The 27,578-nt window shown below is 42.6% G+C and overlaps 1 protein-coding gene across 2 annotated transcripts in view; it reads right to left on the bottom strand.

Annotated features, from left to right (window-relative positions):
• Positions 1-27,578, bottom strand: part of FSTL5 (follistatin like 5) — a 658,814-nt gene that overhangs the window by 118,033 nt on the left and 513,203 nt on the right. For both annotated transcript variants that reach the window (XM_088475339.1, XM_088475340.1), the window contains exons 8-9: positions 25,132-25,252; positions 12,810-12,971 (exon numbers count right to left, since the gene is read on the bottom strand). In XM_088475339.1, the coding sequence (XP_088331465.1) occupies positions 12,810-12,971; positions 25,132-25,252 (283 nt within the window). The remainder of the gene's footprint in view (positions 1-12,809; positions 12,972-25,131; positions 25,253-27,578) is intronic.

Raw genomic sequence — 27,578 nt, 5'->3', positions numbered from 1 at the left:
GTACACAAACTTTGTTTACAGCTTGAAACAGGCTAAGGAGATAGCTGAAACGCTTTGCTGTTGCTCTTAATTACAGGGTCATTGGAGGATTGTTGCATTGTACCACACACTGTTACTATCTATTCCCATACCTTGTGGAGACGGGTCGAACACTGGGACTGTACCTACCCCACTGGCTTCCTAAAACCGCCGTCACCTGTGGGACTACAGGCAAGTGCGGCTTTATGTGTGCTGGAGACACAGAGCTGCTGGTGGCTATACACTGCTGAAGTCCACAGCGTGCGTGCTAACACAGACACTTCGGCAAGCCGCTGCAGGTGACTCTAATGGCAGAGCAGCTGGGGAGAGGTCTGATGCGGCGGGAAGCTACCACCCACCTGCACACAGACCACTGCCACCTCCGGAATCGTAGTGAGGTTATAGCAGGGCACACGCCAGCTGTATGCTATTGCCTACAGAGAACTAGCGCTGTAGTCCTGGACTAAGACACCACAGATCGGGGTTCCTGGTAACAAGACTGAGGTGATATTATATGCCAATTAGCCACTATATCTTGGTGTTCACCTGCTCACAAATGTACCACTAGTGGATTTTCAGTTCAATCAATACATCTGTGAATACTGGTATCAGTGACTACTTAGTATTGGATTACCACACATCATTAAGTTCCCAGTGATTGAATCGAACTGTTCAATTTATTGTGTCTTTATGTACCACTTGATGATAAAACTGAATTTTGGAGGCTACACTTACACAATCCCACAGTGTCTTAATCATAAGCTGGCCTTCTCATTTTTATCTATGTTTTTCTTTTTTCTTTTTTCCTTTTATTGAGCCTGGTCAGCTCTGATTTTAGGATACATTTGTGTTCTATGTTAATTTGTACATTTATGTATCAATACTATTACTGCTGAATTTGTCCTAGGTTATTAGACTTGATTTATATTTATGCTGCTAGAATATCAATTAACTGATTAAACAGATTTGCTTGTTATTGGTGTATGGTTTATGTCCCGACAGGGGTATTTTAAGCGCAATAATTTATCCTCTTTTCATGTTTTGTGAGGTTGACATATCCTCTATTTGATTGCTGCGATTATACCTGTTAATCCCAATACCTAGCACTGTGCATTTCTTTGGTCACAAACTGTGTTTGAGCCACAACATTTTTGAATATATTGTATAAAAGTACCTGCAGGCTGTGTGTATAAGGTGTATATAAAACATAAATGCATTCTGTGTTTAGATTTGGGTCCTATTCCCAAAGTATTTCATGGTATGCAAATATTCCAAAATACGGAATATTCCGATATCCAAAATACCCCTGGTCGCAAGCATTTTGGATATGGGAGACTCAAACTGTATTATCACATGTATTTAGAAATGCACAATATAAATATGCAAGCTAAATCTAGACAAGAACTGTACACCTTCATATGCAGAATCAAGAAAGGTATATTTATTATGAGAGCACTCCCCAAAAATGTACTGACACCGTGATTTCAAATAACGATGACAAGAAATACTATAGATATTACTTTATTCCATTTCACTGTCTCCTCAACATCTGGTATATGACAGGTCATGAGTTTCATTTATAGCACAGATTAATACATTTTGAGGTATGCAACAGTGTGAAAGAGAAAAGCAGCTGAGCAAGAAATGAAATGAGTACAAACTGCATTACTTTTGAGAATTTTGTAATAACCTGTCAATCAATGTTTAAGGAAATTTTTTAACTAAAACACAAGTTGCTTCAATATGAATGAACATTATACAATTGTGACAACTATGATTGCACCACTCTGAAGCTAAATCAGTGTTTTAATATCTGAAGATTTATCTACTCCCTTGGAGCTCTCCCCAGCAGTGGTCCTATTACACCTTTATCCACATGATTTCCCTAAACATAACATACATACTGTATCTTGGACCAAAAATTAATCACAACCAAAACCTCTATTATCCAATTTTGGAAGAATCACTCTAGTCGATATATCCACAAAATTGTGATGAAAATACAGTACGCATTTCAGATGAAGACTTCTGCCCTCCCATATCCTAGACCTGCATCTTCCTCTATGGTCAAATGGTTCTCCTGGCATGGATATGTGTCTGGAGTAGTGGAACTGCCCATTCCTGACCCAGTGATACCACCTTGCTGTTTAGCCTAAGACACCTCACACCCCCCTCCACACATTTGTCTTCTTAGACATTGCTATGTTGTTATTATGTTATCACTTTTTGAACTGTGATTTGCATGGTTTTTTTTTTTCACCATGAGAACCTTTTCCCTCCCCTTCCGATTTTTGTTTCTGTACTGTAATTCCCAACCCTTCCACCCCTTTTTTTCTTGAAAATCAGTAATAAAAAAAATTGATACATAATAATGAATATGTAAATAATATAGTCTACATTTTAACCATATTTTTAACCATTTGAGTTTTGACCTAGTAGAATCTACATTGATGGATACCCTACCTTCTGGCTGCCATCCCAGTAGATATTTAGCTAATGATCAACTGTAAGCTGAGTTTTCAGCTGCATCCACATGACTCACATGCAGGAAATGAAGAGGAAAGTCAGGGGAAAGGGCCATTGACCACATCTCACTATGGTTTAGTAAACCCCATCCCCCCACTGAAGCAGAAATCGAAACAGCACTGGACCAGTAATGTTTTTGGGTGGACCCGCTGGATCACAGAATTGTCGTAGAGCACATATGTAACTTTTCTTATTTTATCATTAGTTGTAGTGAAGTTCTAAAACCAACTCCAACTTTGAAAGTTTTGGTGGGGTTCTCCTTTTCCCATATTGTATATTACTGTATTATTACATAGTGTAAGTTGTGCAAAAACAATAAACTTGTAAAGAAAATATCCCTGACTGCTATATGCATTACCAATAAAGCACACACAATTTTTTTTTATATTTGATTTAAATATGGTAAACTTTGATCCCAGAGTTATCTGTAGAAAATGCTGAAAGGAGCTTTGATTGTCCGTAATGCTGTGTTTTTCAAAGATAACATGCCATTATAATCTGATACTGTACTTCAATGCTTTTATCTAGTTGATAAAAGAAAATATCAAGGTGCACTACACTACAAAATGGTTACAGCTAGAGCTTAACTATAGACGGAATACATACATTTCAAATGTGGGATGCGGTCAATATCCTGACAGCGGTGATTCTGGCGCTCAGAATGCTGGCAACGGAATCCCGACACCTGTCAGAATCCTGGCACGAACATCTCGACTGCTGGAATCCCAAAGATAAGTAATGGAGTTATGGGGAGGGTTAGGGGTTAGGCATTAGGGGAAGGATTAGGGGTTAGGCACTAAGGGGGGAGGGTTATGGTTAGGCACTTGGGGGTAAGGTTAAGTTCAGGCAGCGGTGAGGGAGGGTTAGGGTATAGAGAGGGGGAGGGTTAGGATACCTACCAACATGTGTCGGTATCATAACTCTGTCAGGATGTTGGGGTCGGGATTCTGACCGCCGGGATCCCGTACGCATCCCTTTCAAACAAAGTAATTAGGCACTCATTGAGAAAAGCACTGTTTTGCCCATGTACTCAGTACATCATGTATGTGAATGTATGGTCTGTGCATCATGAGATGAGTCATGCATTTGTCTCAAATTGAGCTTCTGCGTATGCAGACATTCAAGTAAACTACACAGTACAATGCTTACCAATACAACAGAAAATGAAGAGGTGATGATGAACTGAAGATATGCAATTCAAGCTAGATTTTATATTTTATTATATTTTACTGTATGACACAGCAATAAGCTATGAAATAAACAAAATGTTACACAATTATACAAAGAACAGCATATTCATTTGTATCTTTAGACCAAAGACTATTGTGCATGACAAAGGAATACTGTAATTGTTACATCCCACCATTATTTCTATATAAGAGTGCTCATAGGTACAGAGGGAAATACATTCATTAAAACTGAAAACTGGACAGATAAAGTGCATTTGGAGGATTCAGCATGAGAATCAATAATTTAAAGAAAGGTTTTTTCAAAGAAATATATTTTCTCCTGGATCTTAAAAATTGAAAGTGATGTTTGAAGAATATTCTGTCTGAGAAATTCCATAAGAAGGAGGAGATGAGTAGAAAGGATTTAGGACATGAAACAGCTATAAAGGAAAATAAGTATAAAGAGGAGACCTCCATGTGTGACAATAAGAGAAGAGAGTGAGGTTAGTTACTTGTCATTATAAGAAGGGAGCTATACTTTGGTTTATTATTTAATAAATGAAAGATAGTGAGTTGTAGTAAGATATAATAGGATACCTAGAAGAAGTCTAAGTCAGCCCTTTAATAGATCGCAGGAGAACTTGTGTACTGTCCTAAGATATACTGTACTGTACATATTACTTTGGCTTGGTGTCCCACAATATTGGTGGAAACTTATGATGTGTGTACAGTAGGTCCAGTTGCAATTGAGTACTGAGACCATCTAACACTTGTTAAGTACTGTATGTTGGACTTAGTACTTACCACATTTGCTAAATAGTAAATAACTTTCAACACAGCTCATTTAAAAGACAATTTTCCGCAACATGTCCTCAATTACTCACATACTTCTAGCTGCATTCTATATACCATATATACTCGAGTATAAGTCGACCCGAATATAAGCTGAGGTACCTAATTTTACCACAAAAAACTGGGAAAACTTATTGACTCAAGTATAAGCCTAGGGTAGGAAATGCAGCAGCTACTGGTAGTAATCCCCCCCTGGTACTGCCCCCATTAGTAATCCCCCCTGGTAGTGCCCCAGTAGTAATATCCCCCCCTGGTAGTGCCTCCAGTAGTAATATCCCCCCTGGTAATGCCCCCAGTAGTAATCCCGCCCCGGTAGTGCCCCCAGTAGTAACCCCCCCTGGCAGTGCCCCCAGTAGTAATATCCCCCCTGGTAGTGCCCCCAGTAATGGGTAATGGGAGAGACGTCATGACATGACGTCTCTCCCATTACCCACTGCGGGAGCCGGAAGATGGCTCCCGCAGTGGGAGCAGCAGCAGCCGATGAGAGTCTGACAGACTCTGATTGGCTGCTAATTACAACAAACACACAGCTGCCGTTGCTGGCGGCTGTGTGTTTGGCACTGTGTAGTGCTGACTGAACTCCGTCCGGTCAGCGCTACACACGTGGTGCAGCTGTGTCACAGAGACACAGTCTGCACCGCGGCCTGCATGGTACGCAGCTGAGTGAGGCGCCCTCCAATAAGTGGCACCCTACTCGCTACGTAATGGGAGAACAGGCCCTGGTCCTGGAGCATCACTGGAGTATAAGCTGAGGGGGGGTTTTTCAGCACAAAAAATTTGCTGAAAAACTCTGCTTATACTCAAGTATATACGGTATATTTGTTTTTCTAATTTCTATTCTGTTACTGTATATACGGGATGTAGTTAGTTTGCCGATGGATGGGATGCCGGCTGTTGAAATCCCTGCATCGGAATCCCGCCCTGGGACTAAACATAGGCATCTAAATCCAGATGCCAGTTTAGATACTGATGCTGGAATCCCGACAGCCGCTATCCCGAATGTAAGTATAGCGGGGTGGCTTAGGTGTTAGCCGCGGGGGTTAGGTTTAGGCACCACAGTGGGGGTTAAGGTTAGGCTCTGGATGGTGCTAGGGTTAGGCTATGGAAAGGGAGGTTAGGGCTAGGCTCCACTGGGGGGGACTTAGTGTTAGGCACCAAGGGGAGGGTTAGGTTTAGGCGCTAACGGGGAGGGTTAGGATTAGGGTGCGGGGTGGGTTAAGGTGCAAGACGAGAGGGTTAGGGTTAGAGGCAAAAGTCGGAGGGTTAGGATACTTATGTACCCCCTATCGGGATGCCGCTGTCTGTATTTTGACAGCTGGCCTCCCAACTGCAAGTATTTCATACCCAACCAGTATATACTACTAAACAAATATCTGCTTATGAATGTGACAGCTATCAATACTGTACATTTAATTAAAAATGTTTGATCCATAAACAGGCTAAAACATTTGTTATGTGAAGTATAAACGCAGATTAATCAATATATGAAATTAACCTTTTTTCAGACCGCACAGTCCAATCAATGTCGCTAATGCTTAGTCTGACCTGCCTGAATATGACATGCACAAAAGGTCTAAGAGTGACTTGTGCTGCCTAGGATTTAATGGATCAGTTTAAATCCGTCTTGCACAAAGTAGTATAACAAAACTGAAAAGGTGTTTTCTTCTTATCCTCATGTGATGTAACATAAAGCCTACTCATGTTTTTCATTTTCCCTTGAAACTATACAGAATTCCTCACTTTTGCCCTCTTTCTCTACATAAATGCAAACCCTTCACAAAGTGATGTATTTTTGTCATTTAATCATGGCTTATGCAGCAGCTGATCTGCAATATTTAATTATATAAATCAATTTACATGAAACTTTAGCGTCCATCTATCCAAATCCAAAGCCTTTAAAATAAACAATTGAGATGGAGATTTGCATAATTTCCAAGAGAAGTGCTTGGACCCCTGCTATAGGCTCCAGTACTCTATTTATAGGAGATTCTGGCAGAGATTCTGTATTAACCCCTCTCTGTTGGAGTTTAAATATATATATATTTCTGTAGGGTGGATGAAAGTCGATTGTAGACAAAAGTTAGGGAATGCAGGTGTTGTTGTTTACTGAGTTATTCAATTCATGGCACTAATTGTAAATGCTTAAATGTCACCAAATAAAAACAAGAAATAGACGGTGTATAAAAGTTAGAAAGTACGTAATACAATGTTGGTGTGCACCTATCAAAGGTATCTATCTATATATCTGTTGATGATTGAAAAATATATATGTACTGTATGAGATAGATGAGTGGGCTTCTCTAACAACACTCTGATTTTATATGGGTAGACAAATATGTCGTAATATAGTTTCCCTAAGATTAAGGTAACAGACAGGTTGATAATTAGCTGCTGTAGGTGTAAATCACACAAAGGAATATTAATAAAATGTCCTAATATAAATGTTATGTTCTGGGTTGTTTGTGGACCCGGGGTGGTAGCAGGAGCGATCACAGAAGCGGGTTTGAATATAAAACTAGTTTTTTAATAGTTGCTTGAGTAGACATAAAATATGTCAGTAAATAAAAGTCCAGGTATATATAAACGTGCACTTGAGTTCTGTGGTGGGAGTAATGGGTTAATGTCCAAGTAGAAACAATTAGAACTGTCCAGGTGTGCAGGTAGTGAGACTGGAATAATCAACCAGGTATGCAGGTAGTGATGCAGGAAAGTAATAAGCCAGGTATGCAGATAGTGAGCTAAGGCAAATGAGCAGGATGTCAGCAGGCTCAGGCACTCAGGTATGGGCAAGGGTGGTGGAGGAAGCGGGGTAGTCCAACGGAAGCTAGGAGCTGACAGGCAGACTGGCAGACAGCGAATATCACAGGAACAGGATAAGCACAGAGAACTCCCTCTCAGCTAGGCTGAGATACATGTTGCACTGGCAAAGAAGGAAGGCACTGACCCTTCCTAAATACCACATGCTGTGCTGTTACTGGCCGGAGGGAACATGTGACTCACCAGGATTGACCAGCCGCATCACCTGGCCAGAAGGCAAAATGGCGGCGCCCATGCCAAACGGAACGGAGATGCTGTCAGGCCCCACCAGCGCAGAGTGACAACAGGCATGCACAACAACGCGCACAGCCAAAGCCCCCCGCCAGACTCCAGCTCCGCCACCAGACAGCCCGTGCCACAACGACCTCACAGGTAACACCCGCCTAGCACCATGCTGAAATACCCTGGCCGTGACAATAAATTATTTAGATGAAAAGTATAACATTCCATATAAATAATCACATTGTGTAATTTCCACATGAGAACACATTAGTTGATCTATTGGCTGCCCTGATTAGACCCAGGGTGGTCCTTTTTGTTATTATCACTTTTCTGATAATTGGGTTTCAGTCATAAAATGTCGAAAATTATGGACATATATCTTGTGGTTAGTAGTGAATTTTTTTTTATTGTGGACACAGAATAGTTGGTTGGTGACAATATTAACCACCTCTAATCCATTTATAGTTTTAGTAAAATATATAATATCTAATTTCCTATGTGAATAAATAAAGACAATAAGTATGGCGGCATGAAAAAGAGATTAACCACCTAAGGACTTCTACAGCCATGGCCAAAAGTTTTGAGAATGACACAAGTATTGGTTTTCACAATGTTTGCTGCTTCAGTGTTCTTAGACCTTTTTGTCAGATGTTACTATGGTATACTGAGGTAAAATTACAAGCATTTCATAAGTGACAAAGGCTTTTATTGACAATTACATTAAGTTTATGCAAAGAGTCAATATTTGCAGTGTTGCAGTGCTGATCCTTCTTTTTCAAGACCTCTGCAATTCGCCCTGGCAAGCTGTCAATCAACTTCTGGGCCACATTACTGATGGCCGCCCATTCTTGCCTAATCAACACTTGGAGTTTTTCAGAATTTGTGGGTTGTTGTTTGTCCACCCTCCTCTTGAGGATTGACCACAAGTTGTCAATGGGATTAAGGTCTGGGAAGTTTCCTGGCCATGGACTCAAAATTTCGATGTTTTTTTTCCCCGAGCCACTTAGTTATCACTTTTGCCTTATGGCAAGGTGCTCCATCATGCTGTAAAAGGCATTATTTGTTACCAAATTGTTCTTGGATGGTAGGGAGAAATTGCTTTTGGGGGATGTTTTGGTACCATTCTTTATTCATGGCTGTGTTCTTAGGCAAAATTGTGAGTGAGCACACTCCCATGGCTGAGAAGCAACCCCACACATGAATGGTCTCAGGATGGTTTACTGTTGGCATGACACAGGACTGATGGTCGTGCTCCACTTTCTTTCTCCGGACAAGCATTTTTCCAGATGCCACAAACAATCTGAAATGGGATTCATCAGAGAAAATAACTTTACCCCAGTCCTCAGCAGTTCAACCCTTGCAGAATATTAGCCTGTCCCTGTTGTTTTTCCTGGAGAGAAGTGGCTTCTTTGCTGCCCTTCGTGACACCAGGCCATCCTCCAAAAGTCTTCTCCCCACTGTGTGTGAACATGCACTCACACCTGCCTGCTGCCATTCCTGAGCAAGCTCTGCACTGGTGGTGCCCCGATCCTGCTGCTGAACCAACTTTAGGAGATGGTCCTGGCGCTTGCTGTACATTCTTTTGTGCCCTGAAGCCTTCTTTACAACTATTGAACCTCTCTTCTTGAAGTTCTTGGTGATCCGATAAATAGTTGATTTGGGTGCAATCTTGCTGGCAGCAATATTTTTGCCTGTGAAGCCCATTTTGTGCAAATCAATGATGACTGCATGTGTTTCCTTGCAGGTAACCATGGTTAACAGAAGAAGAACAATGATTTCAACCTCCACCCTAGTTTTAAAGCTTCTAGTCTGTTATTCTAACTCAATCAGCATGACAGAGTGATCTCCAGCCTTCCTATGTTAACGAGAGCATCACTGACATGATGTCAGCTGGTCCTTATGTGGCAGAGTTGAAATGCACTGGAAATGTTGTTTATGGGATTAAGGGCCTGATTCAGAGCCGGACGCTCTGACCAGAGCGCTCGCTCTGAATCAGGGCCCTCCTCCATTAAAATGGAGCATCCTCCTGGATGCTCGTATAGCTGTGGGTCACCACCCACAGCAAATACGAGCGTGCACAAAGATGGTCGCGATGGTCTTGACCATCGCGACCATCGGACTTGCAAGGGAAACCCTGCGGTCGGGTTTCCCAGCCACAAGCCCTGGAGTGATTTTGGCTCTGTCAGAGCCAAAATCACTCCCACTGACATCACTAGTGATGTCAGTGGGGCCGGCTTCAGACGGTAGGCGTTCCCATGGGAACGCCTCCACCTGGCAGGCACGCCCCCGGCACGCCCACCAAAGGGGGCGTGCTGTCAATCAACATCGACAGCACGCCCCCTTTGGTGCGAGACCCCGAGCGATGGAAAGCCCGTCACTCGCCGGGTCTCGCGCATGCGCACGACGGAGCTCCCTCCGTCGTGCGCATGCGTAGTGGGGAACATCGACCCACTTGCGAGCATACTGCCGCTCGCGAGTGGGTCTGAATGACCCCCTAAGTTCATTGTCATGGCAAAGAGAGACTTTGCAATTAATTGCAATTCATCTGATCACTCTTCATGACATTCTGGAATATATGCAAATTGCCATTTTAAACACTGAAGCAGCAGACTTTGTGAAAACCAATACTTGTGTCATTCTCAAAACTTTTGGCCATGGCTGTATTTATTGGAGTAACACAAACATATATCCTATTATTAGAATAGTAAGAACATTCCAGGAATAGAATGTTATAGCCTTTGTGGAACTTTACTGTATACAAAAAAACATGAAAAAGAAGATATACCTACAGTATAGTAGAATTCTTATTTATTTATAATATTCAGAAAGGTTGCCAATATGCATAGGAATCAACTGGTACAGTATGTTGCATGAGCGGTAATAGAATGAGGGTAAGGATTAGACCAGCTTTTTGCTGTTTTGTTCTACCTCCAAGAATGAAAGTAGAACAAAGTAGAACAAAACATAGTACCTAACTTTGGTTTGTGAACTCTGTTCATGCCAGTGGCGTAACTTCATCCCAGGTGCCCGGAGGCAAGATAAATGTTGGTGCCCACCCCACCCCCCCAAATGAAAATATACCACTCCCCCAGCACATATTCCAGCCCCAGCTGCCACCGCCCCCTATGCAGTTTCTTTTATACAATGCCCCCAGTAGTGGTCTCCCTATGCAGTGCCCTCAGTAAAGGTCCCCCTATGCAGTGCCCACCTGTGTAGTGCCCAGTAATGGTCCCTCTATGCAGTGCCTCCAGTAGTGGTCCCCCTATGCAGTGCTCCCAAGAGTAAGGCCCCTGTAGTGCCCCCAATAGTAAGGCACCTGTAGTGCCCCCATATGATGCCCCCAGTAGTAATGCTGCTGTAGTGCCCCCAGTAGCAAGCCCCCTGTAATAAGCCCCCTGTTGTGCCCCCAGTAGTAAGCCCCCTGTAGTGCCTCCAGTAGTAAGCCCCCTGTAATGCCCCCAGTAGTAAGCCCCCTGTAATGCCCCCTGTAGTGCCCCCAGTAGTAAGCCCCCTGTAGTAAGCCCCCTGTAGTGCCCCCAGTAGTAAGCCCCCTGTAGAAAGCCCCCTGTAGTGCCTCCAGTAGTAAGCCCCCTGTAATGCCCCCAGTAGTAAGCCCCCTGTCATGCCCCCTGTAGTGCCCCCAGTAGTAAGCCCCCTGTAGTAAGCCCCCTGTAGTGCCCCCAGTAGTAAGCCCCCTGTAATGCTCCCTGTAGTAAGCCCCCTGTAATAAGCCCCCTGTAGTAAGCCCCTCTAAAGCCCCATGAAGTAATCCCCCTGTAATGAGCCCCCTGTAGTGCCCCCAGTAGTAAACCCCCTGTAATAAGTCCCCAGTAGTAAGCCCCCTGTAGTAAGCCCCCTATAATACCACCAGTAGTAAGCCCCCTGTAATGTAATGCCCCCTGTAGTAAGCCCCCTGTAATGCCCCCAGTAGTAAGCCCCCTGTAGTGCCCCCTGGCGCGCATGCACACACACACATACAAAAAAAAAAACTTACCTTAAACCCCGCTCCAGTGCCTGCTGCCGTCCGTCCCCGGCGCCCGCTCCTCAGAACTATGGGAGTGACGTCACTCCCATAGTGCACTGCGGGACCCAGAAGCCAGAGCTCAGGAGTGAGCTCCATCCTCTGGCTACCATCGGGGGGAGAGAAGGGGCCGGGCGCCCACTGGTAACACACTCAGTGGGCGCCCGGCAAATGGAGGGTGCAGGGGGTTCAACCGTACCCCCTGCACCCTCCGTAGTTACGCCACTGGAGGTGGAGCGCCGATCAGCGGCGCTCCTTCTCCATGCAACTCTGGGTGACAATGGAGCCAGATGCCCCCTTCAGGGCTGGCGCCCGGCGGCAAATGGTTCCATTGTCTCCGAGAGTTCCGCCACTGGTTCATGCACTGATGACTCTTGCTTTCTTGAAGAAAGGTTAATCTACCGTCCTATTTGGTCACATATGAGGCTAAAGTATTAGACTTACATGATCCCCCTGGTATAGCAAAACAAATCATAAAACTGAGAACTACTAGAAAATATATAAATTTCAACCAATTACAAATTAAAATAGTCTTAAAGACTAAGATTCTCTGAGGGACTCTGTGTTTTAGATGTGTTTAACCTTTTTCAGTACTATATTTTATAATATTTAAAGGAGTGGACTGAAGGCTTCAATATTTTTTATTTTTAATAAAATAATTTTGAATATAGAATTATTTGAGACAAACAAATTTATTCGAGACATATTTATGTGGGAAAAATGTGCAGCATTGCCCAATAATTACTCCGCCTACTCAGTATTGTAGGTATGTGAATGTGTAAAGCCTGAGTGGGTTAGCCCATGTGATTTGTTGACCCCAGACTAGTATAGAAGTGTATCATTGAGAAATGCCCGTAGCAATACTGTACCCAAAGAACCAGAAAGACCTTGGTTGTTGGTCCTCTATACAGAACCTCAATAAGAAGACGATTGTTTTATTTGCTTTGTTTTTCTGCATTTGTCATCTAAATTGAAGCATAATAATGATTTATTGGGATGAGCAAAATTCTTGTTAACTGGGCTGATTTGCTGTTTTCATTTTTATGTATAGTCCTCTTTTAGCAACAAATTACATTGCCAGCTGGAGAATAAAAATTGAATATACAGTAGGAATCAAAGCACAGTGTAGAACATCCGTTTATCCCATTCAAATTATTCAGCTCACTGACTGGTTATTAGCTTACCTTGTAATGTTAGCTGCTTGGATAATTTTGTTGTAATATCTATTCCATTCTTAAGCCAGCTGAGATGGGGCTGAGGGATTCCATCAGCATGGCATCTTAAACTGGCAGTCACACCTGGCTCTCTGGCCTGGCTTTCTGGATATACTCGAATGACAGGTGGAACTGTAAGAGAAGCAAGTAAGTGATTGATTTAAATCACTTTGAATCATCATAATGCAGAAAAGCATGAAAATTGTTAATTTCTGGCTTGTAAAAGTAGTGTTAATAAACTAAAATTCCCTGGATACTGACTGCACACACAATTCAGATTTAATTGAGCTTCCATTATAACCACCTATTTGTGAATTGTAATACCTATCAGTATGAATATTGGCTTGCAGAAGTACTGGTAATTCAGCCATCTAAAACTAAAATCTGTCAGAAAAGTTAGCCATAAGACTTGACAAAGTGTAAATATTTTATGATGGACTGTGTTCTCTTGTTTTAATGAATTATCTGTTATTAATTTGTGATAAATATGTAAGTGTATAATGAGTCAGCCATATAAACCCTCAGCAGGGTCACAGTAGCGCTATACAATTCCATTATCTTGTGTCCTGTTAGGTTGTGCTGTTGTGATCCTTTAATATGGTCAACAAACTTGATCACTGAACATCACTGCGACTATTAATATCCTTATTTTTTAATGGTAGGGATTAGCAAATTTTATGTCCAGTACTCCTAAACGTTAACATATGCAGAATTTTCTGAGCATTTTAATACAAATATAAAACACTGTATAAAAAAAAATTACAAAAAACAAGTTACAAAAAACTTCAATAGCATTTTCATACACAGAAAGATATGTGTTTGTAACTAGTGAAGGTAACTGTCTTGGTATTACGGGCTGCAAAACGGATGATACCCAATGACGCCTAATTACTGTAATCAATAAAAGATATGTGTCCACTTTTGGTATAATGCAGAATCAAAGGAGGTCTCAAGGGAGAAAAAGAAACAATTGCAAACAGAATTAAAACAATTAAGAAAAGGAAATAAAATGTGCTGATGACACAAAGGCTACAAGTCTACACAATATACATGATATATTAAACCAGTGGAAAAAAAAACAACAGTTATAAGAGGCAGTATTGAAACATCAGCAGAAAGTTTTCTAAAAGATGTCGTACTTAATTTGTAGCTGAAGAAATTAGGCATCTAATCACAGAATGTCACTGTCCCATTTTGTACTGCACACCCTACTAAGTGTTCATATAACATAACATACTGTAATGTCTTTGGACTATGGAGGAAACTAGATCACCTTGAAAATTGGTCAGAACCTAGAACAGCAACACAGAGGTAATAGTGGTTTTAAAAGTTTAAATAATATTGTTCTTTACAGGTTGACTACAGGTTCCAGCAAGGCTGCCCGGGCATGATGACATTTGTCGGCCCTTGATGTCTGGGCAAACATGCTCTGACCTCAAGGACCCACTGGCACCTGTACTCCACCTACATATTAAACAAAAGCAGGAGACACACTCAGAATATTGTATTATTTTAATAAATAAAAACACCCCGACACAACCCTTGTTTACAAATTTCTTTGGTTCTTAAAGAATCTCCAAATTTTAGCAAAACAATGCTACTACTCCTCCCAGAGCCCTGTTGCAAATGAGAGGTAACTTAGGGACACTCTCTAGAGAATGAATGATTGACGCACTGATTGGTCAATTCATGGCAGTTCTCATGGCCTGACCAACCAGCACATCCCCATTCATTTCTATGGAGACTGTCCTCGAGTGACTTCTCATTCATGGCAGTGCTCCAGGAGGAGCAGTAGTGTTGTTTTTGCTACATTGACCAGGGCTGTATTAACATCAGTGTGGCCCCTGGGCAAAGCAATGCACTGGGGCCCCTACCCACCCATTCACGGGAAACAAATGTAAATGGTCAATACAATTAAACCCTCCTGCATGCCCATCAGACTTCCCACACATGCAGAGAGACTCTGTCTGACTGGTCTGAAGCCGGTGGATGAAGTGAAACTGCGACTGAGGTGAGTACTTGTCACCGGGGGGTGATAGGCTGTAGGAGGTTAGATCAGAATACAGTGCACCGGTGGCCGGCTTATAAAAATATTACAAATTTACCAACTGGCCGCAGCTGCAGGGGAGCAGGTTGGTGGGCCCCTACAAGCTTCTGGCCCTTGGGCAACTGCCCAACAAGCCCAATGGAAGTGATGGCCCTGACATTGACCAAAGAGGATGTGAACCCCAATATCAAGATCCCTCCCTGCTGTGTCTGCACTGTAGAACCCCGGAGCTGAGAGCTGCAGACATGTGGCCCAGACTCACCGAAAGAAGACAGGTGAGCCAGGATAAGGGGATGCAGCAGCGGGGGGGATAGGACACCCGCGGGGGGCTGTCCCAGATCGAACACCCATGGGGGAATGGAGGAAAGGGGGGAATCAGACACCCGCAGGGGGTGAGAGGATCGGACACCCACGGGGGAGGAGGCAAACTGTACACCCACAGGGGAAGGGGGAGATCGGACACCTGCGGGGGGAGAAGGAGGGGGGTCAACCCATACACCCATGAGGAGAGGGGGAATCAAACACCCATGGGGGGAGGGGGCTGGATCGGAAACCGGAGGACATATAGCAGTGAATAAATCCTTGTGGATACCTCAGCTGCAGGGGTAAAGTATCACTTTTCCAAAAGGCTTGCTCCACACAATATATATCTATAACAAGCTGCTGAGTATGTACAAATGGACCAAGAGTATATGTATCACTCAATATTGGTAGAGCGCAATCCAATAGCTAATGATATCATTAAGAGAGAGATCATAAAGTATCAATCTAAATCTACATTAGTTAAATGCTGTCTGAAACATAGCAACTCATTTTATCCCAGATTCTCAGCAAGAAGATATAAAGAGGCCTATTCATCATCACTTATTTTTCACTAAATCATGTGAAACTTAACATTTTCACATACTTTTGTAAAAAAATAAGTGTCAGGGCCATTCATCAAGTTCTGAATAAGCATTTTTTCGGGAACTTGATGGAGTTACTGAACGACACACTGCAGAGCCGGATTTAGGGCTTGATTCAGACCCGTTCGCATGCGCATGACGGAGGCGGTTCCATCGTGCGCATGCGCGAGACCCGGATAGTGCCGGGGAAGCCATCGCTCCGGGTCTTCCTACAAAGGGGGCGTGCTGTCGATGTTGAGTGACAGCACGCCCACCATGGGAACGCCTACCGTCTAGGGCCGGCCCCACTGACATCACAAATGATGTCAGTGGGTGGACTTCTTGCTCTGTAAGAGCAAGAAGTCCACTGGGACTTGTGGCAATGAGACCCTACCACAAGGGTCTCGTCGCAAGTCCGCTGGTCACGACTGTCTTGACCATCGCGACCATCATCCTGGCCGCTCGCACTAGCTGTGGGTGGTCACCCACAGCTATGCGAGCGGCCAGGAGGCCGCTCAAAATACAATAGGTGGGTACTGATTCAGAGTGAGCACTCTGAAAGAGCGTCAGGCTCTGAATCAGGCCCTTAGACCTCATGAGGCCCTAGGCAAGATATCGGTTTTGGGGCCTCCCTCCATCAAACAATCCATAGCACTATACTTTAATTCGTAATTCATGAACCCCTTCTCCACACCTCACTCCCATCACAGCACCCCTCTGCTCACAGCACAAACCCCTTTACCCTCTGAGCACCCCTCTCTACTAACAGCACAGTTACAGGCAGTCCATCAGAGTAATAACTTACCTGCCTGGCCTTGCTGGGTGCTGCTGTTGGTGGGCGGCGGGCTGGCAGAGTCGTGGGCTGCGGCCAGAGCTAGGTGGAGCAGCTTGGACAGGGCTGTGGCAAATTAGCCAGTGCGCTGTGTGTGGGTGTTACTGTCACCCCTTTGTTATGTGCAGCTGGGTGCGGCGGCAATGCCTAGGCTGCCTAGTGGGAAATCCGGCCCTGCCACTCTGAGATAACCCCCGATAACCTTCACAGGCTGCTGTTTACACGCAGCCTGTGAAGATTAACATGCCAGCTACAGCACAGGGATCTATTCAGATCCCTACCTGCTGTGTCTGCACTGCAGAGCCCAAGAACTGAGAGTTCCAGGGATCTGCAGACATGTGGCCACAGTCACTGGCTGAAGAAGACTGAAGAGTGAAGACAGAAGAGACAAGAGACAGGTGCGAGGGAGCTAGGGAGGTAGGGGGACTGGATCGGACATCCCTGGGTGGGGGGCATTGCACACCTGCAGGGGGAAGGTGGGCATTATTGGACACCTGCGGGGGGGTGGGAGGGAGGGCTTGAACGGACCCTGAAGGAAACGGTTGGGCCGGATTGGACACCGCAAGCGCCGCGGGGGGAATAGGTGAGACACAGCGGGGGTATAGAGAGTGAGGGAGGGGGGAAGAGCCATGCAGCACTGAGGAAATCCATATGGATACCTCAGCTGCGTGGGGAAAAAGACTTTTCCGGATGCTGACTCCGCAAAATGAGCAGTGTTTTGGAAGTGTTACTTTTGTTAGGGAGGCATGAATAATGCCTCCAAAACATTTTTTAGACTTGCAGTGAGTTTAAAACATAAATATCACTAGTGATAATTATGTCATGATGAAAAGGCCCCCAGTCACATCGCAAATTGCATGGGACCTGGCAGCTCACTCACGCCAGGCAAGTTGTGCTGCTGTGTATTAAGGCTAGATGTACTGTATGAGGACATATCTGTAAATTCCTTTGATCTTCCTGTGATGTTTTCTGTTTCATGTCTGATCTTTTCCAGGTCCGCTGTTGTTAGTGCCATTCTTCCAGTACTTTGTTTATATGCATTGTTAAGGACATTCTGCCATGCTTTCAGTATCTTGTTTATCTGCACTAACCAAGTACATTCTGCTGCGGTTTTAGACTCTTGTTCATCTGCCTGCCCACTGCTGAGTCACATATGTATATTATTTCTGGATTTCTCTGCTTGCATTACCTGAATTTTAACTGAATTTTGTATTTTGTATTTGTTTGTGTACTCTACAGCCTTCAAGGGCTCCACATAAACCTACCTTCACATGTGCTTTCTAAAACAAATGTTTTGTGCACCTGCAACTGTTTCTCTAATCTGTAATTGGGTTTTTGCACATGCAGATATCATAACAGCTTCACATAAACTCACCTGCCAGGCAGGTCTATTATTTGGGCATGTTTGCCGTCGGCTTTGCGGCAGGTTCTAAATTCAACACATAGTAAACCCAAGGTTTCTATTCTTGTAACTAAAACAAAATGATAGTGATAAGATGTTCTATTGTGTTCTAAAGTCAGTCATTTGGTTGGTTTCTTGTTGCTTTGGCATTTAGTAAATGAGCGAATTGCAAAAATGATAGATAAAAGCACAAGAAAGCAAAACTGGCCTTTAGTGAATATGCTCCAAAGTCTTCTTATGCTGCAATGACTCCTTGGCTGATTAATTGAGTGTTACATAGTCAACATCGGTACTAGACATGTAGGCAGTAGGCTGTTTTATGCTAGCCCAGCTATTGGCTGCACCCGCTAAGGTAGACACTGTGGAAATGTTGTTTATAGTTTGGTGTATAAATGCCTATTGTCCTCATCTGATCCCAAATCAGCATCACAAAAATCAAGGATGAATATTTTCAGTTCTCTCAAACTTTAATTTCAAGGATACATTTAAGTACCTTAGGATACATGTAACAGCAAACCAAGCTCTTTTCCAGGATTGATAATGAATTGACTGGCATGACTGACTGCATGCGTGATGTCTGGATGTGTACCAATGCTAGCATACTGTACATTAAAGATCTAATGGCACTTTAAAAATTAACTCCTCTCATTTCCTCCATCTCTCCCTCTGAAGTTGGACACATGGCTTTGATATTTTTGTACTTTTGTCAATTGGTGTTCTGACTAGTTTAGAATCTGCCATGCCAAATTTATTGAGCGTTGTCTCAATGTAAACTTGTTGGTCAATAGTAACAGTCCCAACATTCAAACTTGATTTTCAGACCTAGTAATTGGTATGCTGGCCCAAGATATTTTAGTTTGAACTTGTTACCTAACAAAAATGTGACTTTGGCTATTTGGTTTTCCTGCCTTGCAAGCAACAAATCATCTATGTACCGAACTATGATTAACAAATCTTTTTCTTTTGACTTGTAGAATAGACAGTGATACATTTTAAAATGTACACAGTAAATTTCCATAATACACTGTCACCATATACAATGATTTCTTTAGGAAGCATACTTTTCTCAAAGGAAATGCATTTAAATTGTAATGTTCCAGTGGCTCCTTATAACACTCTTCAGCTAGCTCAAAGCTAGCTAGTATCAGATGCATCCATTCCAAGCAGAGCTTTTCCTGACTATGTCAGAAATGGAAGAAAAAGAATCACAACTGTGTCTCTATATCAGGGCACACCTTTAGTGTAATGAGATAGAACAAATTATTCAAATGCTGCTCCCCAGTAAGCAAATCTGGATTGCTTCAAAAGGAATTCATAGAGAGTTAGTGCAAATTATTATGCATAGTGGGTGCGCATTATAACCAGCAGACACATAACCAATAGAAATATATTAAAATAGCCTATTATTTATTGCACATAAACAAAGAGACAAATTGCTTCACAATAAAATACAACCAGTATACTTAATCCTGACAGAACAAAGAAAAAGGGACATGTATAAAGTTAATAATCAGTTGGAGTCCGGATCGTATAAATCCACAGTGTCAACATATATGCTCACCTCCTTATATTCAGTAACAGGAGGGACTGAAGTTGCACAACATCCCGAGGTGATTAGCACACACCTATATTGGTAGACTACCAGAAGCAAGAAAGGTGGGAGCCGGAAGTATTCCCAGAGTTCCTCCTGAAGTAAGTGCATGGTCCGGTCTCTAATCCCAGTTCACTGCAGTAAGGTTATATCTCGGGATATATTTCTCAGCTGGATACTCTTACTAGTCATCGCTATAACTGCTGCCCAATAATAAACTAACATGCAGCACCTGTGGCTCTATCTTGTCTGCTATTGTGACACATTGAGATGGTTGCGGAGGGTAATTTGTTGAAAACGACTTGAGTTGCTGCGAACAGGCATCATATTGTAGTGCTATAAGGCCATCCCAACCTCATCCAATCGCATGCATGGGATCTTTACGGCACTAGCATTGGGAGGTACTGGACTATTCTTCCTACAGTCCTGACCTGGCACTGAGTGATTTCCATCACGTTGGATTACTGAAGCACATGGGTGGAAAGCTACAGTAGTAACACTGATTTCTTCTATGCCGGGATAGATGCCTTGGTGTACCATTGGAACAAATGCTTAGGACCAGTATGTGGAATAATCTGTACTAAGACCATAATATGTATACAGTATGTACAACTTGAATACATTTACCAATGAGAGGTCTTGTTACCTTAATTATTGAACCACCCTCATATATCTGGTATATAATGCCCTTAGAATATATCTCAGATCCTCCCTCAGACCTCTTAGAGGTAGTTGCAAAGACATAGTGCCCACCCCATCAGCCTCCTGTAGCAGATCAGGGTTCCGGGCTCAGCAGGCAGGATGCCCATCCTCCAGCTGGTACCAAACCCCCTCCTCCCAGAATTAAGAATGAATTGTAACCATGCATGACAACAAGTGTGGAAGTCCAGTAATAGGCAGCTAGCCCATTCTGTCCTGAGGGTCTGCATGACGCAGCTGGAGTCCCGCATTGAAGGTGTCATCGTGCAAAGCGCCACTGGTTACCTAGGTAACCAGGACGCCAGCGCTGAGATGTGGCTTGTTGTCCTGGAAACTGAAAAGAATGTGAAAATAGAAAGACATCAACTGAAAAGTAAAGACCAACTTTAAAAATGTAAGATTTAAACCACATGAAAAAAAATGTATACATTTAGAATCCGCTCCATGTCTGTATAAGCATAAAGATCTAGAGTAAGGTGGAATAAATATGTTGACTGATCAATGTTGGTGACTTCCTCATTGCGCAGAAACTCTGTCATAGCTTCCAATCCATCCATATGGGGGATCGACGTATATAAGCTGCAAATATCCATAACGCAAATGAGCGTATTATACCCTTTCCCCTCCATTACTTTCTCCCCCCCCCTTCCTCCTTTTCCCTCTCACCCCTCTCCCCTCCCCTCTTCTTCTTTTTTCCTGTGGGGTTCTGGTTCGTGTTCCACGGGCATCTTTATTCCACCTTACTCTAGATCTTTATGCTTATACAGACATGGAGCGGATTCACTATCTAAATGTACACATTCTTTTTCATGTGGCTTAATTCTGTTTTTAACGTTGTTCTTTACTTTTCAGTTGATGTCTATCTATTTTCACATTCTTTTCAGTTTCCAGGATGACAAGCCGCATCTCAATGCTGGCGTCCTAGTGACCTAGGTGGCCAGTGGCGCTTTGCGCGATGACGCCTTCAATGCGGGATTCCAGCTACGTCACGTGGGGTCCCAGGCGGCGTCCTGACACACTCACTCTGGCGGACTCTGCACGGGTATATGGTAAGCATTCTCTATTCTTTTCACTTTTTACACCTTGACAAAGGGGCGTGTGAGCCCTGAAACGTTGGAGCTATGTGAGGGATCACATAAAAGTATTTTTGACAGTCTCCAAGTGCCGCTGCCATTTCCTTCTATATATATATATATATATATATATATATATATATATATACACACACACACAGTCATATTATAGTATGTTGGTGCGGCACTCTGAAAAAATGTCAGTCACAGGCAGTAAATTAAATCAACGTTTTATTGCTACTTTATATGATGTATATACATGATTAGTTGATTCAAAAAAATCTAATGGGATCATACTGTAATATGTATGTCACTGGCATATAATCATTATTAGAACACACTCCATTGACCTCTTGCATTCCAGTTCCTTAGCCAAATCACCAAATGAGCACATTTGTGCACTTTGGGCCTGATTCAGCGATGGACACTAATGCGATTTTCACGCAGATCAGGTGATTGTTTGCCATTGCGCATGCGTGTAAGCTACACTTAGCAAGCTTTGCGATTGGATTGCGATTACATATTCACAAAGGATCCATACGCAAAGTGAGTGACAGGTGGTCAGTGTTTGGGGGTGGTAACGGGGGGGTGGATAATAAAACGCAGGTGCATCAGACCATTTAAACACCGTTACATGGGAATACATAAATTAGCCACTGGAAACTTCTACACAGCATGAGAGCCCTCTGTGTGTCAGGAGAGCTGCAGTGTTTGCGGCTGGTCAGACCTTCCGCAAGGGCAAGTTTGCTGCTCAATGTGTGTCAATGTTACCAATATTTCCGCAGGTAAGTGACATCATACGCAGATGAGCAGGCAGCAGTGGGCATCCCTATGCTCGGGTGATCTTGGAACTATTAGCATATTTTTGCAGCTGCGAACCATGTGTTTGCCAAAATGTAAATCACTACATTATTTATCTACTATTAGTATGAGGTTTTACAAACCTACTAAATGAGCAGCTTAGACTGAGAGTTGACCAGTCAGAGGTGACATAATTAAATAATTAATATATAGAAATATGTTATGAGCAAATAATGGAAAAAATAAAATAAAAACATATTTCAAAAATATGATTTGCAATATCTGTCTTCAAATTCTTGCTGATCTGCAGGAAAAATTAGCTCATAGAGGTAAATTTACTAAAGTGAGAGTTTTTAGAAGTGAGTTTTAGAAGAGATGTTGCCCATAGCAACCAATCAGATTCTTCTACTTAACATTTAACTAGCACCTTCTAGAAGATAATAGCTAGAATCTGATTTTTTGCTATGGGCAACATCTCTTCTAAAACTCACTTCTAAAAACTCTCACTTTAGTAAATTTACCCTCTAATGTTGTTTCACATTGACATGCTCCATACTTCTCTGCTATTGAACAGTGTTTCTACACTTTGCCCTTTTGTTCTGTATTCAATTTTGTTAATTATATTTCGTGTATCAAAAAACATGTGCTATGTTTAGTACTTGACACTAAAAAGGCTTTTAGCTTGTACATATGACCCTATTTAATCAGTGTTTTATGAAAATTACATTTTAAGAGTATGCATGAAAAACAACTAGCTTCCACAGAAACATAACAGCACAGTTATCAGGGATTTATTTTCAGGTCTCATGAGATCCGTAAAGAAACCTTTGTTAAGTGGGCCAATCGAATAGCTCACATCGATCAATTAGTCCACAGCAAATTACTGCGGCTAATTGAATCTCCCCCCTATATATGCTATAGATACATATTGGGTTGACACTGACATGGGCTGAGTGTGTTGCAGTTGGTGGCCAGTGTTTTGCTTTATTTTTTTTGAACTTTTATTAAAATCAAAACATTTTGTGTGTTTTGAAAAAATCAGGCGATGATACAGAGAGGTCTAAGAACAATAATGGTTAGTAGGTCAAGGGCCACCGCCTTAATATCTGCACAGTGTGTTTCAGTTGGTGGCCAGTTTTCTTTTGTGTTCCTTTTATCAAAATCATTTTTTCCATGTGTATTATCCCTCATACTCAGACTCTCTGGTGCACCTCATGAATGTACTACAGGGTTGTGTTATCCAATTAGGGGTGGTGGGAGGTAGTTTGGCCATCAGGTCAGCCTCCTAATATTTGTTAGTAGTTGCAGTGCAACTACTCATTTTCTTGGCTTCACTTTCTCTTTCAATCCTTGTGAGGAATCCTTGGCTCTGTAATCTTTTATAGGCTTAGATTAAATTTTCTTAATCAATCATGTATAATTAATTAATTAATCAATCAATTAATTAATGCACCACTTTCATCTATTTTTGGTGCTTGTTTTTAATAGCATTTTCCACTTCTCTGCTTTGTTTTTTGTTTATAACAGTAATAAAATAATGATTAATCAATCAATCTCTGTCTCTTCCACTACATACTCCACCTCCATTTCCCAGTACTGCCCTCGGGCCTCTAATCTAGTTCTTGATTAATGAAAACATTCCATAGCATTAATATAGTTTATATTAAACTGCCATCCTGTCTGCCACTGCAGTCTCACTCTTTTTCCTTGATGTACCATATTTGAAGTTGACCTGCCACATGTTTGTGCCGCCCACTGCTGTTGAGCTAGTTCTGTGAAACCTTTTGGCCTAGCAGGATGAAAACAAAATTGTGAGCTGTGAGGTGGCCAGAATTGAGTGGAAATGACTGGAAATTAATGCTATTGAGGTTATTAGCACTGTAGAAACAAAATCTGGACCAAATGATGTGATTTTAGCTGTATTTATTAATTTCTGAAAAAACACAGATCCAAAACCAAAACACACAAAAGGCGGTTTTGGCAAAACCAAAACCCAAAGACGAATTAGAACCAGAACCAAAACATGTAGTTCGGCGAACATATTTACTGTTTAATGTACACACAAACAATTTTGTAAACATTGACTTTCATTTTAGACTTATTTTATTAAGAGAGGCAAGACTTTTGGCAGGATAATGATGCCCTTACTATTATACCCATTAGATTTTGTTTACCATTCATACATGTATTTTGCCTATATTTCATTTTTAAAACTGGAAATATTTTTGCATTCTAACAGGGAATTCAATAGTTTTGTGTTGCTTGCAGCTCTGGTCTAAACTGACAGGAGCAATTCAATTGTTTGTGCTGATGGACACGAGTTCCATGGGCACCTATTATTTCTGCTAGCATCCTCCTGAGGTGGAGAGGAGATGTCTGCTAAGTGTCTGTCTTTTGGGTGCCCAAACACAGCGCGCCCAGTACTTTGCATGGGTTTAGCCTCGTTACGCATCTTAGCTAGGTGCATTTGGGTACGACATTAATGGGCAGTCTAGATGCGCCAAATGTTTTTTTTCTGCCATAAAATTCTATGTTTCTTTAAGTAGTGGACACCCATTAACTTGTGTCTGCCTCAAACAAACAACTGAATCACCCCGTAACTTTAGATGGGATATCAGACATGACAAAACAATTAAATCTCCCCCAATGCATTTTTATATTGTTAGAAAGTAATTAGATTGATAATGATAAAAGTTTGCAGTACAAAGCTATTCCTCAGGAACCATTTGCAACAACAAAAAATCCCCACCATTATCAATGCACCGCCTTATGCAAACAAAATAAAGTATTTATAAAATAAATAAATTAATGCCGGCTTCAGAATTTACTGCAAATCAATTACCAGGGTTTCCACATATATATATATTATGTATGTTTTATTTTATTATAGTTAAGTAATGTTGAATTATAAGTCCTAACCATGGACTGCTTTGCGTTATTGCAATTACAATTTCTTTGCTTACCATTCACTTGGAGAATATGAGTTTGATAAAGCTTATCATAGCCATCAGCATGACAGCTATAATTCCCCATGTGGGTTGTGGTAGCCTTGGTAATGTATAAGGATCCATCATCTCCAAAATCCTAAAGGAATAATTTTAGAAAAACAAGGTTATTGTAATTATCTTAATATGGTAACATTCATTATGTTCTTCAACGTGGCACATTAATTGCAATGCAAGACACTCGTTGCAATCATGAATGATAAATAAAGTCATCACACAGATCCATTTCAGCAACAGGAGAGCATTACCGCTGTACACATTAAAGTCATTAACAGTTTTTGTTATATATTATGTTTACTGGTTATATTCAGCAAAATGTAATGCAGTATGATTTGTTTAATAACTAATGCTTGATTCTAGGAAACAATGTTCCAATAATGAATTAAGATAGTATAAACCACTCACACAGTAAAGTATTTCTACTCCAAGTTCAAATAAAGGCAACAATCCTCAATATGAAGCTGTGGTTAAAGAAAATCAATTTGAACTACACTTGAATTCAAGTGTAGTTCTAAAGAATGAAGGGCAATTACAGTACAAGACCACATGCCTGTACCCACTAATTTTGCACATGGTCATCTGTTTTGAAATGCTGGGTACTCACTGGCCAACATATTGGCCGTTCACTTGAACGGCCGATAAATTGTGAGTGCGTTGGTCACTGTGTACAGATGATATGTATGTGAACGTCGTTCACAGAAATATCGCATTGGCTGTTCAGGACAGCTGTTAGCCGATATATCTGCAGATATATTGGCTCTTCATGCTGTGTGTATGGGCGGTGGGCTGACTACCTGAACACTTGCTGCAGATGGAAATGCCCACCCAGTTGTGACGTCAGGCATGACACATTGGGCCGAAAAATTGGTAAGCGTCTATGCACTTACCAATTATCAGATAGGACGGTCGTTCCATTATACAAGCGTGTACTCATTATAAGAAAATTGGGTTGTGTAGTGCTCAGACCTATTGACAAGTGGTATTATTTCAAATGAACGGGTGATGTGGAAAGAAGTATTGACCCAAAATGTTACAAGATAATAGTTCACTGGTTTCAATAGACAGCAGCAGTAAAAAGAATATTGGTGTTAGTACAGGGAAATGTAGTAATCATAGATGTGGGGTGGTTGGTATGAACAAATATCGTAATGTGCAAAATTACACAAGCGGGGCAATCTTGGACATGCAGGATGCCACAAAACAAATGCAAAACAAATCAAAAAAAGTCAATGGCCCGTAACAATGTTAGTGCAGCAAGTGTTTGTCGTAATGTCGAAGGTGGTAGTGGGTATTATCAGTACCCGGGATGGTCTATTCCGGTATTCAGAGAGTCTAATACATGGTTAAGCAGAGTCTAATTTCCACCTAGTGTTGTGGACTTTTCAGAGCTAGGGGCGGCGTCCCGCTTACCTGTCTGGTCGTCATGGTTATGCGTGGTTGGTGCCTGGATACTTGTGGATGTGTAGCAGTAAGACGTGGGCATGGATGGCCTGTTGTGGTTAACCGTGTGATGTCGATCTTGCACAATGGGGTCCATCTGGAGAAGCTCCTCCGGTAGTTCAAATGTAGACTGACCATGGTGTATCTGAACTGCCAGAGGAAGCTTTTCCTGAAGGTAAGGGGATAAGCTTTGGTCTCTGGATGTGCAACCTGGCTGTTTATATTTTGTGGCACCAGCCTCTGGGCCTGATTCAGACCCGCTCGCAAGTGCATAGTGCTTGCAAGCAGGTTGATGGTTGGCCAGTGTGCACAACTGCACGTGCGCGAGCCCCAGAGCAAGCGCAAAGAGCACTCGCTCCGGCGATCGCAACAAACGGGGCGGCTGTCGATGTTGACCGACAGCTCGCCCCATTTTGTATGCGGGGAGGGGGGGTGGCTGGACAAATGGAGGCATTCCTGCAGGAACACCTGCCGTTTGTGGGCGGCCCTACTGACATCACTCGTGATGTCAGTAGGTGGACTTCCTGCTCTATTAGAGCAGGAAGTCCAATGGGGCTTGCAGCCACGAGACCCTACTGTAAGGGTCTCATCACAAGCCCGATGGTTGCGATGGTCTTGACCATCGCAACCATCACCTGGCCGCTCGCATAAGCTGTGGGTGGGCACCCACAGCTATGTGAGCGGCCAGGAGGCCGCAACTTAATAAACAAGTGCCCACCCTGATTCAGAGCGAGCGCTCGCTTTTTGTGAGCGGCTCTGAATCAGGGCCTCTGGGCCTGATTCACACCCGCTCACGAGCGCTGAGCTCTCGCAAGTGGGTCGATGTTTGCCCAGTGTGCATGCGCACGACGGAGGCTGCTCCGTCGTGCGCATGCACGAGACGCGATAGTAACGGACAAGCCGTCGCTCTGGTTCTCGCTACAAAGGGGACGTGCTGCCGATGTTGAGTGACAGCACGCCCCCTT

Source organism: Taudactylus pleione, unplaced genomic scaffold, assembly GCF_031769625.1.
Source record: "Taudactylus pleione unplaced genomic scaffold, aTauple2 ptg000170l, whole genome shotgun sequence".
Lineage (NCBI taxonomy): Eukaryota > Metazoa > Chordata > Amphibia > Anura > Myobatrachidae > Taudactylus > Taudactylus pleione.
Note: the sequence above shows the minus strand (reverse complement) of the source record. Positions and strands in the feature narration are given on the sequence as shown.